General features: G+C 34.2%; 1 protein-coding gene across 5 annotated transcripts in view; it reads right to left on the reverse strand.

The window, feature by feature from the left end:
• PTPN12 (protein tyrosine phosphatase non-receptor type 12) overlaps positions 1-16,538 on the reverse strand; it is a 93,224-nt gene that overhangs the window by 41,463 nt on the left and 35,223 nt on the right. For 4 of the 5 annotated variants that reach the window (XM_036010711.1, XM_036010710.1, XM_036010714.1 and 1 more), the window contains exons 2-6: positions 15,946-16,054; positions 6,413-6,489; positions 5,296-5,391; positions 4,305-4,343; positions 1,387-1,458 (exon numbers count right to left, since the gene is read on the reverse strand). In XM_036010711.1, the coding sequence (XP_035866604.1) occupies positions 1,387-1,458; positions 4,305-4,343; positions 5,296-5,391; positions 6,413-6,489; positions 15,946-16,054 (393 nt within the window). The remainder of the gene's footprint in view (positions 1-1,386; positions 1,459-4,304; positions 4,344-5,295; positions 5,392-6,412; positions 6,490-15,945; positions 16,055-16,538) is intronic. The other variant, XM_036010712.1, reaches the window with a different exon arrangement.

The raw sequence follows: 16,538 nt of genomic DNA on the forward strand, positions 1-16,538 counted from the left end.
AGCTGAGTCCTTTTCCGTATCGTCAACCCAGGAAGCACTAAACTTTGAGTATGCATCAGAGGAATTCAGAAGTTTTACATACAAATAAGTCATAAAATGATGGACTTCTGAACTCACCAGTTGCCAGTAAAATGACAGAAACTTTTTCATTTAACCACATAAAACAAAGCCAAAAACAAGAAATTCTGAGATGGGCAATATAAGATCGGGTTAACTTTTGTGTCAACTTGGCTAGGCCAAAGAGTGGTCATATCAAATAATTAATATTTGGTGAAACATTATTCTTGGTGTTCCTGTGAAGGTGTTTGGGGTAAGATTAATATTATGATCAGTGAGTGGACTTGGAGTACAGCAGACTGCCCTCTATAATATGAGTGAACCATATCTACTTAGTCTAGGCCTAAATAGAACAAAAGGACCAGTTACCCCCAAGAGAGAGAATTCTCCAGATGACTGCTTTCATCTGCAAAAATCAATTCTTCTTTACAACAAACTGTCTTCGAACTGGAACTGAACATTAGCACCTGGTCTCTAGCTTGCCCATCCACCCTGCAGATTTTGTACCTACCAGTCTCCATAACAACGTGAGCCCATTCCGTATAATTAATCTGTTTCTCTCTATATATACACATCCTATTGATTCTGTTTCTCTGGAAAACCCTGACTAATATGGGTAAATTATTTTTCATGTTTGTTCAATCATAGGTCTTTTGAGTTCAGTAAACAAGAAAATATATTTCTTTCAGCTAATTAAGAAAGATGCCATCATATGTAACCCAAGCAAACTGTAGTTTTTATTTTAAATCTCATTTATATTTTACCTTTTTTCTTTCATTAGTTTTTTCAAATTAATTTCTCAGATTTGGGTTGAGAATTTCAATTTAATTCATTTCAAGAGCTCATTAAATGGTTGTATATTTTAAGTTTCTTAACAAACTGTCTGCCATAAGGGATCAATCTTTATATCTAGGATGGCAATTCTTAGAGCTATCTTTGTAAAATATTTAATTAGAACATCCTGGAGAGTGTGACAGATACGAAAGATAAACATGATAAACTGCAGTCATCAAGGGTTTCAAATATATCACTCAAAGCACAGTTACTCCATTTACTCATACGTATTAACTTATATACAAAGACTAACACAATTAACTTAAACAAGTGATTTATATATTTATGAAAAGTCAACCTCAGTTTCTAATTTTTAAAGTGGTATAAGAACAAACATTATCAATATTTGTTTAGTATAATTAAGTATAGATTTACAATGGAAACACTGTGTGGTTAGCTTATATAAAAAAAGGATTCACACTGTATTGTAATTTAATTATTGGTTTAGCATGCCAATTTTCTGATTAAACAATGTACATAAAAACAGGTACTTACACAAGAAATTTTAAATGGTGCAAATGTTATAGGATCTTCTCCATATAAAGGCCAGTAGCGCTCACATTTTTTCTGTTGTCCAAAAAAGAAAGTTAGTAATCCATAGGATAGTTTTTCTTGACCTTTTATAAATATTTTGTGTCCCAGTGTTCAGCTTCTTGTTGCTTGCCAGAAAACAGAATAATTGCCATCAGTAGGCAAGGATCTGAGAGACCTCAAAGTTATCCAATCGTTCTTAAAGATGAGCTATTCTGTCTACCCCAAGATTGATCATAAGAATATTATTAACAACGTCCTCTAGGAAAAAAAAAACAACTGCTTTTGGTACAAGATCTATTTAGAATGAAGGATTTCCAGGCAAGATTCAAAGCCTACACAATTAAAATCCCTATAATATCTGGCTGAATTCTCATCAAGTGTAAAATCTGTGGCTTAGTGGAAAGAGTATTCTGTTTGGTAGCAAAAGAATTTCACAAGTACTAATTTTCCTGTTTAACTGATCTTTAGTTCTTTTACCTGTAGAAATGGGAATGATAATTCTTATCTTATGTAACTGTTGCGAGTACTAAATAATAGTATATTTCAATGTTATATTGATGATAAAAATACTCATTAATACAAGCATAATGAATAATGTAAACTATCCACTTTTGTTTGAAATCACAGAAAGTGTAACCAGTTTCTCCCCTTATCTTTCTGTTTTACACAGGTATAGAAATAGAACACTCAATTTTCATTGGCTTTCTAATATCAAAGCTCATCATATTAGAAGATTTGGTTAAGAAAAAACTAACTTAATAAAAATATACAATGATTCTGATGCTAAGAAATGAAACCACTTTAAAACCCACTAAAATGAAAGCCTTTAAATGACACTCTAGCTTAAAATATACCTTCAGACAGTGGGAAATGTATCAGTTCTAAATTCTTATAGTTTCAAATATAGTTTAAGTAGAATTATTATTACCTACAGGCTAGAATTAACCCTAAACTAACAATACTGCTCAGAAGGCAACAAAGCAGAACTCTCTAGTGTGTTATTTTGGCCTAGAGCAGTATTGTTAATATTTTAGGATGCTTAAAACCACAAACCTCATTTCCCAGTAGAAGGTCATAGAAAAATAATAAAACTAAGTTATTTTTAAGGATTTTTTTCTGGTCTTGTACCTGCTAAAGTTTCAACATCTTGAAAACAGACACAAACAAGTTATACAAGATAAGTAAGAACTGCAGCTGTGTGACTAATATACCACAGTAAATAAGTAAATATTATATTGGTATTTATAATCCAGGTATAAACTAATGATTATTAATACCAAAAACTGTGTGTTAAACATCAATACATGCATAACGTATAATAATCAAATAACATTCATGTTGGAGCTGAGTAAAGTGAAGCTTAGAGGGGACAGTTTTTTGGTCAAAAAAGCTAGGAAAGTATAGTTTGTTTGATTTCATTACTTATGCTCTTTCCATCAGGCACATTCTAATCGAGATTTAAGTTTAGGTTATCAAAACAAACTACCAGGCCCAAATTCACTGACAATCTAACGAAACACTACCAATCACAAAATCTTTAGTTTAAAAAAATTTTGCATTCAATACAACTTATTTTCATCAAGTATTATTACTGACATATATGGGGAGCTTATTCATAGAATGAAGAGAAGTAAGTCCTAAACCTTAATAGTAACTTAAGAAACTGTTAGGAGAGTAAAATTTAAACTTCCTAAGAGAACTGATTAATAATGGTACTGAACTATATACTAACAGCACTTAAACAGGTAAGTTAACAATTTCTCAGTCTGTTTTAAGTTCTAATTTTAGAAAATGTTTATTTTCTGTAAATCCACCACTGGTAAAAAAAATTGGTTTGCGAGGAATGACAAAAACCTACCAGTTCAACTAAGCTTTGCAATGATTTATATATTATTACATCTCACATAACTGAAAAATGTACTATCTTGCTTTTCCAACATATTCTTTACTATAAAAAATTTTATAAAAATTTTTACAATAAGACTAACTTTTACCTTAACTAATGAACCACATTAGCATAGGGAAACTTCAAACTACCACATAACTTGTTTCCTAAGTTTGATTTGTGTGTCACATTTACAGAAGACCACACATTAATTTTATTTAGTACCTATCCTATAAATATTACCACCCCAAACAATGAAGACACAGTAGTTGATGCCTGCAGGAGATCAAATAGATTTAAAACTAAATTTATGTGTATAGGGCATAAAAATACCCTTACGAAAAATTTCAGATAAAGAAGTAATTCTTTGAAGATAGCATAAACAAACAAAAAATGCAGTGATATCCGCAGGCAGAGAAATCAAAATATTCAAGTTATAAATTTATAATCAAAATTATTTAACTCGTGTTTATGGCTCAATTTTATTTCTACTTTTGCCTTTTTCTTAAAAATTATTTATTTTTAGAGAAAAGGTAAGGGAGGGAGGAGAGGGAGAGAAACATCCATGTGTAAGACACACATTGATCAGTTGCTTCTCTTATGCTTCCAACTGGAGAGCTGTCACACAACCCAGGAATATGCCCTGACTGGAATCGAACTGGTGACCTTTTGGGTTTGCAGGCTGGCACTCAATACAGTGAACCATACCAGACAGGCCATTATCCCTATTTTTAAAATGCCTCTCCACTTCAATCCATAAATAGTATTTTACTTACGGAACCATTAAAATTTATCATTTTCAGTATATAATAAAATGTACTTATATTTTGTTCCTTTCATCCAGTAAAAGCAATAGCAGAACATACACACACACAAGAAGTATTGCTTTAATGACAAGGGATCAGAATACAAGATCAGGAATATATATCCTTAGAAATAAAGTGGCAAAATGAATACACCAAAATTATTTTTAAGTGTTAACAGGTATACATACCCTTCCCATCTCAAATTCTCGACAGGCCATTACAATGATCTAAAAAAGATGTGGGGTGGGATAAGAGGAAGAATTAAACATAATTTTCTCTTTTTAATAAAATATAGATTTCATTAAAGAATTAATTTTTACCCAGAACAATTGGTTGCCTCCCATACACACCCTAACCAGGCAAAAAAAGGAGTTTTAATATGAAAAGTATGAAGACTATACTTTTAGGGATCATTTATATACTTTGTTAATATAAAAACTATGAGTTAAGGAAATTATCAAAATCACACCTTCCAAACAAGGGCTATATAGCAACAAATTAAATTTTATGAATCTTAGAGATTTACTCCTGATTTTAAATCACATTTAATAAAATGATCTAAACGATGAACGCATTTAAAGGTCTTCATTCTCTCTTTTTTTTAATCCTCACCCAAGGTTATGTTTTTATTGATTTTTTGGAGAGAGAGAAACATATATCAGTTGCCTCCTCTATGTGCCCTGACTGTGGATGTAGCTATGTGTTGTGATCAAACCCACAACTTTTTTTTGTTGTTGTTGTATAAGATGATGCTCCAACTGAGCTACCAGGCCAGGGCCATTTAAATGTCTTTAAACCTAAGGTTGTTTGTTACATTTGCTCCCCCACTCTAACATTTTTTAATGCAATGCAAAGTTTTTTAGCTGCCATTTGTATTCTACAATTAATATTTCACTATACCTGATTTATCACATAGCTATCTCTCTATCCATCTATCAATCCCTCTTATTTGGTAGCTCTCTTATCAGTTACTGACAGAAGACAAGATTTAAAGTGTTATCACACCCTCTTCTTAATTTAATGAAACATCCTAGAATCAGTTTGACTTTTCAGTAAACATAAGCAATAATTAAGATATCATTATGGCTAAGAAGTGTTTCCATATCTTATTTAGTAAAACATCCTATGTCATTACATGTAATACTTCTCAAAATAGATAATAAAAAGTAAATTACTTACTACAACATTGTACTCCCATATCATCCTCCAAAAATCTATTACTGTATTTGCTAAAGGTCCTTGTGTTGCCACGTATGCTTTTGGCCCATAAACACCCTAAAATGGTTAAAAGCAATTTTCATTATGATTACCAAAAATATTTCCTTACCTAAATTTTAAGGTTTCAAATTTTACTGATATTGCTGTTTTCACTTACAGCATTTCCAAATACAACTTTTCATTCAGAGTACATAAAAGCATGACAAAATTATAATCAATTCACTTCAGCTTTGAGTGAAATGTTACTACTTTTGTGTATTTATTAGACACAGTACACAGAATATTAACTGCCTTATGCATGTTTAAAAATTATTTACCTAAGAATTAAAAACTAAAGTCCCAAGACTACTCCTGTTAACAAAATAATGTATTAAAATATGTATGTATACATACCATATATAAACCACTAAAAAGAATAGGACTATACTGTCATATAGAGATTCAAAAACACAGAACAGCTTAAAAGTCTTTTATTTAATCAAATAGCAGTTTGAATTTGTCTCTCTATTGATAACCATGTAAGAACTTAACTGCTTTTGATCAAAGAGTATACCAAAACAGTTAACTATATATTGACTATATTTAATGTTGTATTTTAGGTTGCCTTGAAATGGTGACAGCTGACAAAAGTCTTCAATATAAGTTTATATGCTATAATTTTAAATCAGTATTACACACTAATTCCACCACTGGTAATTTTATCCTATGAGGTTTTTCAAAGGAATAATATTTACTGCAATATTACCATCAAGAAAAACTGGAAATAACCTACATAATTTAATACCAGGGAATGGCCATGTATATAAACTCAAAGGGACAAAAGAAAAGATGATTTAGGAATAGATAAAGTGTTTATAAGTCTCCAGTGTAAAAAAAAATCTTTATTTCCAACATCATAAACTCTCTAAGTAAGGACACTGTAAGGGAAAGCACATGAAAATGTGTCCAGGGCTGTGATTTTATTTTTATTTCTTTTGCTGATGGCATCATGTTTAGGCAATTCAAAATAATTTAATAAACTAGTATATAGGAAGACATTAAGTGTGGCAGAGAAACACCATTTAAAGTTAACACATACCTTAATAAAATTTGCATTGATGTAGTCTGAATCTTGAGAAGGCGTCTTTAGAGTCAACTTAACTCGGCTGTGATCAACTACAAGATAAATAAAAGGATTTCACAAATTATGGCCTGTTGAAGATAGGTGTTTTCTAATGAACCATAAGATTAAGTAAATAACAAAAAATATTTACTTAAAAAAAAAACAATAAAAACTGACTCTAGGTATCAGAAGGATAATTTCCAACATCATACTGACAGAAGGTCATTCTTAAAAAACAAAAATCTGATGATGTAAAGCTGTCATTTAAAGAGGTAATCAGCATAATCTCAGCAGCTCTTTGAACATACAAATTCCTAGGCATCATCCCACCATCATCCCATATTTACTAGGTAAGAATCTGGGGTTTAATCTCTGCAGTTTTTAATAGGCATATCATGTAGTGAGCACTAACTAACCACTGACAGACAAGCCCATCTGAAAAAATCTTACTAGAAAACCTTTCATTATTTCATGAAATTACAAAAAATAGGTAAATTATGACAAATAATGAATTAAGATGATATATAAAAAGTGCTTTAATACTGCACTTGGTCAATACAATTTTATTATTAGGTAATGACTACTTAGGGTAAAAAATAATCTTTACAGTAAAGTCCCAAAATATAAATTCTTAAAGATTATATATTTTATTTTTAAAATATGATTTTTAAAAATTAAATCTTAAAGATATGAAACTAATTTTTCCCTGTCCTTGAATTCTAAGGGTTCCTTCTTTCCAAAAACACTATGTTAAAGCTCTTTTTTCCTTCCAAAAGTAATTTTTATGCATATAGCTACATACTTTGAAAAACCACATCAATGCAATCATACTATACAAGTTGTTGCTGCTACAACAAACTAGGCATTAAAAATTTTTTTATGACAAATTTTAAGCATAGCCAAATATATATAATAATATAATGAATTGCCATATATCCATTACCAGTGTTCAATAATTATTAGCGTTTCTCCAGTCTTATTTCATTTATCTCTAATCATGCAACAGCTAGGGTGCTAGAGAAAGCAAATTAAAACACAAGAGCTCCGAGTCCCATACTGCAGGAAGTTCGATTCAGTAACTTCAAGATGGGTCACAGAAAATGGCTTAAAAAAAATTTTCTGACCTGAACAGACACTTCTCCAAGGAGAACTACAGAGGGCCCAGAGACACATGAAAAAATGCACAGCATCACTAGCCATCAGAGAGATGCAAATTAAAACCATAATGAGATACCACCTCACATTGCTAAGAATGGCCATTATAAACAAAGCAACAAACAAATAGTGTTGGAGAGGTTGTGGAGAAAAGAGAATCCTAGTACACTGTTGGTGGGAATACAAATTGGTGCAGACACTGTGGAAAACAGTATGGAATTTCCTCAGAAAACTAAAAATGGGACTGCCTTTGACCTGACAAATCCACCGCTGGGATTATATCCTAGAACCCTGAAACACTGATTCAAAAGAACCTATGCACCCCAGTGTTCATAGCAGCACAATTTACAACAGCCAAGTGCTGGAAGCAGCCTAAGTACCATCATTAAATGAGTGGATCAAAAAACTGTAGTACATTTACATGATGGAATTCTACGCAGCAGAAAGAAAGAAGGAACTCCTACCCTTTGCAACAGCATGGCTGGAACTGGAGAACATTACGCTAGGTAAAGTAAGCCAAGTGGTGAAAGACAAATACCATATGATCTCACCTTTAAGTGGAACCTAACCAACAAAACAAAAAAGCAAGCAAAATATAACCAGAGACATTGAAATTAAGAACAAACTGACAGTAACCAGATGGGAGGTGGGAGTGGATAATACGGAGAAAAGAGGGAGGAGTTTTCAGAAACAACTATAAAGGAGACATGGACAGAACCAAGAGGGTTGGGATCAGGTGAGGGGGATAGGGATGGCTGGGATGGGGGGAAAATGCAGACAACTGTACTTGAACAACAATAAAAAACAAAACAGAACAAAACCCTTCTAAGGCACATGCAAATTTTGTAGTCACTACTTTATATTTAAAATCATAGTATCTTTTTTTTTTAAATTGTATTTTATGTATGTATTATTTATTTATTTTTAAGATTTATTTATTTATTTTTAGAGAGGAAAGGGAGGGAGAAAGAGAGAGAGAGAGAGAAACATCAATATACACCAGGGACTCCGAGGTTGCTGGGGGCCATGGCCTGCAACCCAGGCATGTGCCCTGACTGGGAATCGAACCTGCGACGCTTTGGTTCACAGCCCGTGCTCAATCCACTGAGCTACGCCAGCCAGGGCTAAAAATCATAGTATCTTAATGACAATTTAAAAATTAATATGCTGCTTATATTGTACATCATTTTATGTTATTTAACACTCTTCATTGGTACTCCTTTTTAAGCATAATAATGAGTAGATAGAATATAAAGACTAACAAAGAAGTGAAAACAATCATTTCTTCCCATGGTTTTGCTGACTGCCTCTACAATTTCCCAAGAGCTCAATTCCAAACAGATAAAAATCAATGTCTGCTACCCAAGGGGCTCTTTAAAGCAGAATGTTTTTTTTTTCTTTCTGAACAAACATCAACAACGTATGACAACAAAAAGAAAATAGATAAGATTGTCACCAAGGAAAGAGAAACCACCTAGTGACTGAATCCAGGTGTAAGAAATAAAAAGATCTCCACAATTAACATTAGATAGGCAGAGTACCCCAGTCCATCACTCCTACAGACTAGCTGGCTCAGTTTTAGCCCTCAGAACACACAAGCATGGGTATCCTTAACACAAGGAGCACCTAGAAATGTCTTAATGCTGGTACTGAGTTCAGTGTTCTAGTATAAAATAAATGAACTATTCAATATAGCTCTGGAAAAAAACTAATTGATCTTTGAATAGTGATGAAACTACTTTTAATGGAGCAAAAGCAAGGATCCCTGCTCTTGCCACTTCAAGTCAACATTATACTAGAGGTTCTACCCAACGTAATAAGGCAAATGAGAGACTCATACTGAAAAGTAGCAAAACTCATTATTTGCAGATGTCATTATTCTGTATGTAAAAAACCCCAAAGGATCCACAGAAAAACACTAAACTAATAAATGAGTTCAGGAAGATCACTATGTTTTAAAAAATCAATACACAGATATAAATTTTATTTCTATATACAGTTGACCCTTAAACACTCACCCCCCTCCACACAGTCAAAAATTCACTGACAACTTTTACCTCCCCCAAAATTTAAGTTATCCCTTGGTACTGTGGGAGATTGATATATCGACCATGGCCACCAGGGAATACCAAAACCTGCAGATGCTCAAGTCCCTTGGCACAGAGCAGTGCATAGTCGGCCCTCTAAATCCATGGACTCCTAACTTCAAACAGAAAATAGTAGTTACTGAAAAAATTCACATATATGTGGACCTGCACAATTCAAATCTGCGCTGTTCAAGGGTAATACTATGCTAGCAAAAATGAATTTGAAAATAAAATTAAATAATTCCATTTACAATTGCTTAAAGAATTTTGTAAAAAAGAAATATAGATTTCCAGTCAAGATGGAGGCATAAGTAAATATGCTTTGCTTCCTCGCACAACTACAGCAAAAATTACAACTAGACTACAAATGAAGTATCACCTACATTCATCAGAAAAATTGAGTTATATGGAAGACCAACAACCAAGGGTTTAAAGAAGCCACATTCATCCAGATGGGTAGGAGGGATAGAGACACAGGGAAGTGCAGCAGAGAGGTAGAAAGCCACAGAGGAGCAGAATGGGTGGTCCCACATTGGGAGAGATACCTAGGGAGCATGGGATCCCAGCCCCAGCCCTAACCACACAGCCCACACTTCCAACACCAGAAGATTAAGTCCCCAAAACTTCTGGTTGTAAAAACAAGTAGGGGTTGGGACAATGAAAGAAACTGCAGGATTCCCAGGAGCCTCCTCTTAAAGGGTCCACAAAGGATTTAGTACTAAGGCTGACTCACTCCCTCTGGGCTTCACACAAAGGCAGCTGCTGGAAGGGTACCAGTGGCACACGGGGAGAAATCGAAGTGTATGGCATCAAGGCATGTGCAAGGAGATGGCTTCTTCCTGGACAAAACTCCAGAGACCAGCTACTGGCATTGTGTCCTTTCTGACCACTCCCCCACAGAGCCACAGAGCCACAGAGCCACACCATACCAGGGACTCCATCAACCTGGTTCACACAGGTTGCCCCACCCTGGTGATTTCCTAAGGCTCCACCCCAACCAATTTACTGGTGTGCTTTCCTACAATAGGCCACACCACTGAGACAGGTAGTCAAAGCACCTGTATCAGATACACAGAAAACACAGGGAGGCTGCCAACATGAGGAGACAACGAAATGTGGCCCAAATAAAAGAACAGAACCAAACTCCAGAAAAAGAACTAAACAAATGGAAATAAGTAATTTATCAGATGCAGAGTTCAAAACACTGGTAATTAGGATACTCAAGGAACTCATTGGGCACTTAAACAATATAAAAAAGACCCAGGCAGAAATGAAGGTTACACGAAGTACAGGGAACCAACAGTGGAGTGGATGAAGCCGAGAATCAAATCGATGATTTGGAACATAAGGAAGAAAAAAACATTCAATCAGAACAGCAAGAAAAAAAAAATAAAACAAAACAAAAAACCCCCCCACAAGGATAGGCTAAAGAGCCTCAGGGACAAGGTCAACGTACCAACTATCAAATAGGAGTGCTAGAAAGAGAAGAGAAAGAGCAATAAATGCAAACTTATCTGAAAAAAATGAAAGAAAACTTCCCTAATTTAGTGAAGGATTTATACATACAAGTCCAGAAAGCACAGAGTCCCAAACAGGTTGAACCCTAAATGAACCATACCAAGACACATCAAAGTTTAAAGAAAGAATCTTAAAAGCAGCAAGAGAAAAGCAGATGGTTACCTACAAAGGAGTGGCCATAAGATTGTCAGTTGATTTCTCAAAAGAAACTCTGAAAGCTAGAAGGGATTGGCAAGTAGTATGCAAAGTGATGAAAAGCAAGGACCTACAACCTAGATTATTCTCTATCCAACAAAGCTGTCATTTAGAACTGAAGGGCAGGTACTTGCTTCCTAGACAAGGTAAAACTAAAGGAGTTCATCATCACCAACCCATTATTATACAAAATGTTAAAGGAAATTACATAAGGAAAAGATCATCAAAACTATGAACATTAAAGCAGCAATATATTCACCACTATCAACAACTGAATCTAAAAAATAAACTAAGCAAACAAGCAGAGGAGGGACAGAATCAGGTATATGGAGATCATTTGGAGATTATCAGCTGGGATAGGGAAGGGAAAGAATAGGGGAAAAGGTGCAAGGTTAGAAAGTACAAATTGGTAGGTAAAAATAGACAGGGAAATGTTAATAGTACAGGAAATGGAGAGGCCAAAGAACTTATATATATGACCCATGGGCGTGAACTAAGGGGGCAGGGGGGTGATTACTGGAGGGAATGGGAGATGGCAAAGGTGGCTCAAGGGAGAAAAATGAGGACAACTGTAATAGCATAATCAATAAACTATATTGTTAAAAAAGAAAAAAATAAGATGTATACTGAAAATCATAAAACACTGCTTAGAGAAATTAAAGAAAATCTAAAGAAATGAAGAGACATTCCATTTTTGTGGATTGAAAGAGTCAATATGTTTTAAGATGATACTTCCCAAATTGATCTATAAATTCCTACTGGGATTTTTGCAGAAATTGACAAGCTGATCCTATAATGTATATTGAGATGCAAAGGATCCAAAAGAACCATTTAAAACACACACACACACACACACACACACAGATGGAGGACACATTTCTTCCTTAAAATTTAATACATAGCTCTACAGTAATCAAAATAGTATGATATTGGCTTAAGAACAGGTTAATGGAATTGAACTAAACATATGGCTCATATGCTTCCCAACAAAAGGTACCAAGGCAACTAATGCAGAGTCTTTTCAAAAAATGGTACTAACAATCTCACATGCACAAAGATTATTTTAGTCCCTAACCTCATACCATATTAAGGAATTTTTTTACAAATCATATATCAAAACAAACAAACAAACACCCCAAAACTCCTGTATCTAGGATATATAAACAACTTTTAAAACTCAATGGTATATAAAAAAAGAAACTTAAAAAAAGTACAAATGATTTCAAGACACTTCACCAAAGATATACAAGTACCTAAAAAACTCAGAAATATGCTCAATATCCGTAATCATCAGAGAAAAGCAAATTAGAACCATAATCAGATACCTCTAAATTTACAATCAGAATAACTATAATCAAAAAGACATTAACAGGTATTTGCAGACGTGGAGAAACTGGAACTGTCATACATTGTTAGTAGGAAAGTAAAATAGTACACAGCTACTTTGAGCTGTGTACAGTTTATTAGTTTCTTTAAAAAGTTAAACATAAGCTTACGTAGACCCAGAAATTCCATTCCTGGGTATATCGTCAAGAGAAATAAAACCATAAGTCCACATAAAAATTTGTATGGAAATGTTTTTAACAGCACTGTTCATAATGTTCTTCAACTGGCAAATGGTTAAATAAAATGTGATATAACCATGCAATGGAGTATTACTGTAAAATGAGAAATGAACTACTGATATATGTATGGTACATGGATGAATGAAGTGGAAAAGCCATATGCAAAAGACTACACATCTTATAATTACACTTATATGAAATTTTGAGAAGCGAAAACACTATAGAGACATAGCATAGCTGCCTGGGGCTGAAGATGCCAAATTGGCATAAATGATCTTTTGGGGGTGGTGAAAAAGTTCTAAAACTAAATTGTGTTGGTAATTGCACAACTCTATAAATTTAGTAAAAATCATTGAATTGTACACTTTTAATGAGTATTTATTTTATGACATGTACATTATCCCAATAAAGCCATTTTAAAAATACTGTATCTGCAAGCATGCAAGCATGTTTCCTTTGCTAAACATGCAAAAGAAACTGACAGCTTAACATTATCCTTATGACAATAAGTAAACATTCATCTCTAAGTACAATTACTTTTAATATAATTTTCTAAATTAAAGTGACTTAGAAATTTATTGGAAACTGACTTATCAAACCTTACATAATCTAAAGGAAAAAAGGCATTGCCATTTTGACTATAGCACAGTGATTAGCTCAGGCTCCAGGGTAAGGTTTCTCAACATTAGCACTATTGACATTTTGGCCTTGGATAACTCTTTAAAAAAAAAAAAAAAAAAGATTTTATTTATTTATTGTTAGAGAGAATGGAAGGGAGGGAAAAAGAGAGGGAGAGAAACATCAGTGTGAGAGATGTCAATTGGTTGCCTCTCACACGCCCCCAACTGGGAACCTAGACCACAACCCAGGCATGTACCCTGACCAGGAATCAAACTGGCGAGCTTTTGGTTCACAGGCCGGCACTCAGTCCACTGAGGTACACCAGCCAGGGCAGATAATTCTTTATTATGGAGAGGCTGTGACCTCCGTATTGTAGCAAGTAGAAGCATTCCCGTCTTCTACCCACAAGATGTCAGTAGCAGCCTGCCTACTGTCCATCCAGTTTTGACAACCAAAATGTAGATATTGCTAAATAACCCTTCAAGGGCAAAATCACCCTAGATGAAAACCAATGTTCTGGATACAAATTGCCTGGGTTTAAATTCTCATGCACTCTATTAGCTGTATGACAAGCTATTTAACCTCCCCGTCTCAGCTTCTCATCTGCAAAGTGGCGTATTATAGTATCTACCTTATAGTTTTGTTATGATTATGGCAAATAATCCAATTTACTATAGAAATTGGTCGACAATACAAAATCAAGGCTTTTATTTTTCAGAGGGTCAATTTAACAACACACCACTGACCTTCCTTCTCTATTTAAAATTGTAAAGCTTCCCCATTCTATTGTCAGCTTTCTCTATGCCCCTCATTCCTATTACATATTCTCAATATAGCACTAATCACCATTTGATAGACCATATATGGTATTTGTATTCATTACCTGACACCTTGAATAGAATATAAGCTTCATAAGGGCAGAAGGTTTTGCCACTTTTTTCCTGCAGTATCCCCAGTGCATGGTATATGATCAAAATATTTTGTAAAATCAATGAATGAAACACAATTGATGAAAACAGAAACCTGGGGCTAAGATTCATTTCCCTACATAATAGACAAAGGTGGAGAAACTGTCTTTTTCAAGATTTTATTTATTTTTAGAGAGAGGGGAAGGGAGGGAGAAAGAGAGGGAGAGAAACATTAATGTGTGGTTGCCTCTTGTGTGCCCACTACTGGGGGGCTGGGCCTGCAACCCAGACATGTACCCTTTGAACCAGTGACCCTTTGATCCACAGACCAGCACTCAATACACTGAGCCACACCAGCCAGGGAGAAAAACTGTCTCTGGAAGACCAGGCTATGTGTATTAAATCCAGAGCCCATAAGAGTATTTCAAGATTATCTTGCTTAACAAACACTATCCAAAAGAAACCCATACCATTCTCTATTCTGAAGTGGACTGGGAGGAAAGTGGAGTGTATTTTCCAAAAGCTTAATGAGTGCTTACTATGCTATTTAAGAGTATAATTACATTACAATTACTAGAATATAATGTTACCAGTGCAGGGTGGGGCAAAAGTAGATTTATAGTTGTATGAGAAACACAGTTTATTCTTGTATTTTTATTAATTATTGTTTTATTTTCTACAAACAATTGTTAATCTACTTTTGTATCACCATGCAAAGTGCATACTCTCAGAGACAAATATTTTAGACTGCTGAGGACAGCAGACATACAGGCATAAATTATCTTATGGTTTACTTTTTCATGTATAACTAATCAACAGAGGTTCTCATTGTGTACAGAGAACAAATAAATGTTTATATTTATTTTAGCATTTTGCAAAATTTATTCAGTTTTATCAATTTATCTGTCTATATTATTTTATTTAATTTTTTAAAAGTTTTTGTTTTTCAGAGAGAGAGAAGCAAGGGAAAAAGAGAGGGAAAGAAACATCAATGTGCAAGACATACACTGATCGGTTGCCTCTCTTACACCCCCAACTGGGACCTGGCATGCAACCTAGGCATGTAGCCTGACCAGGAATCAAACCAGAGACCTTTTTGTTCATAGGCAGGCACTCAACCCACTGAACAACACCAGCCAGGGCTATATTATTTTATATTAATAAAATAACTTTGAACAAAGAACCCAAAGAAGACTGTCTTACTTGGATTTTTCAGGGTTTAAAAGTAGTATCAGAGTAATTGTGATGCTTAAAGAGAAATTAAACAATAAAAAACAATAAAACTATTATGAAAAGGAAAAACAAGAAGCAAAACCAAATTATTAACTTACAGTGTACCTTGAAAGGGAGGTTAATTACTACCTCCTTAACAAGTAAACTCATTAGAAAGACTAAAGCTAGTGTAGGCTATAAACTGCTAATTAGCATTTCCATTTCAATGAAGGGCATTTCAAACTTACATGGCAATATGTCCTTGTATCTGTTCTTTTTAACATTTTCTTCTTTTTCTCCAGTGGCTGTGGGATAAATCTTTTCTGTTCTATATTTGGTAGACAATCTTCTTAATCGCTTAAAATATTTTAAAAAAGAAGAGAAGAAAAATCAAGTTTAGAAAAGCAGTATTTTCAAAATTTTAATAATTCACAAATAGCTCTTCACGGAATTTTGCTAACCCCAATTCCTCGCAACTCAATTTTCTGTTCTTCTTTTTTAATTTTATTTATTTACTTTTAGACAGAGGGGAAGGGAGAGAGAAAGAGGGAGAGAAACATCAATGTGTGGTTGCCTCTCACATGCCCCGCACCAGGGAACCTGGCCCACAACCCAGGCATGTGCCCTGACTGGGAATCAAGACTGGGACTCAACAGAGGACCTTTCTGTTCATAGGCCAGCACTCAATCCACTGAACCATACCAGCCAAGACTCAATTTCCTGTTTTTCTAAGATCACAGTATCTCCCTAATCCTTAAAAATTAACCCCAAGGATGATTTTTATTAAGTGCAAACATAAGATTAATATTCCAAATAGCAGTGAAGAAAAAAGAACTAAAGT

The sequence above is a fragment of the Phyllostomus discolor genome, chromosome 10 (genome assembly GCF_004126475.2).
Source record: "Phyllostomus discolor isolate MPI-MPIP mPhyDis1 chromosome 10, mPhyDis1.pri.v3, whole genome shotgun sequence".
Classification (NCBI taxonomy): Eukaryota; Metazoa; Chordata; class Mammalia; order Chiroptera; family Phyllostomidae; genus Phyllostomus; species Phyllostomus discolor.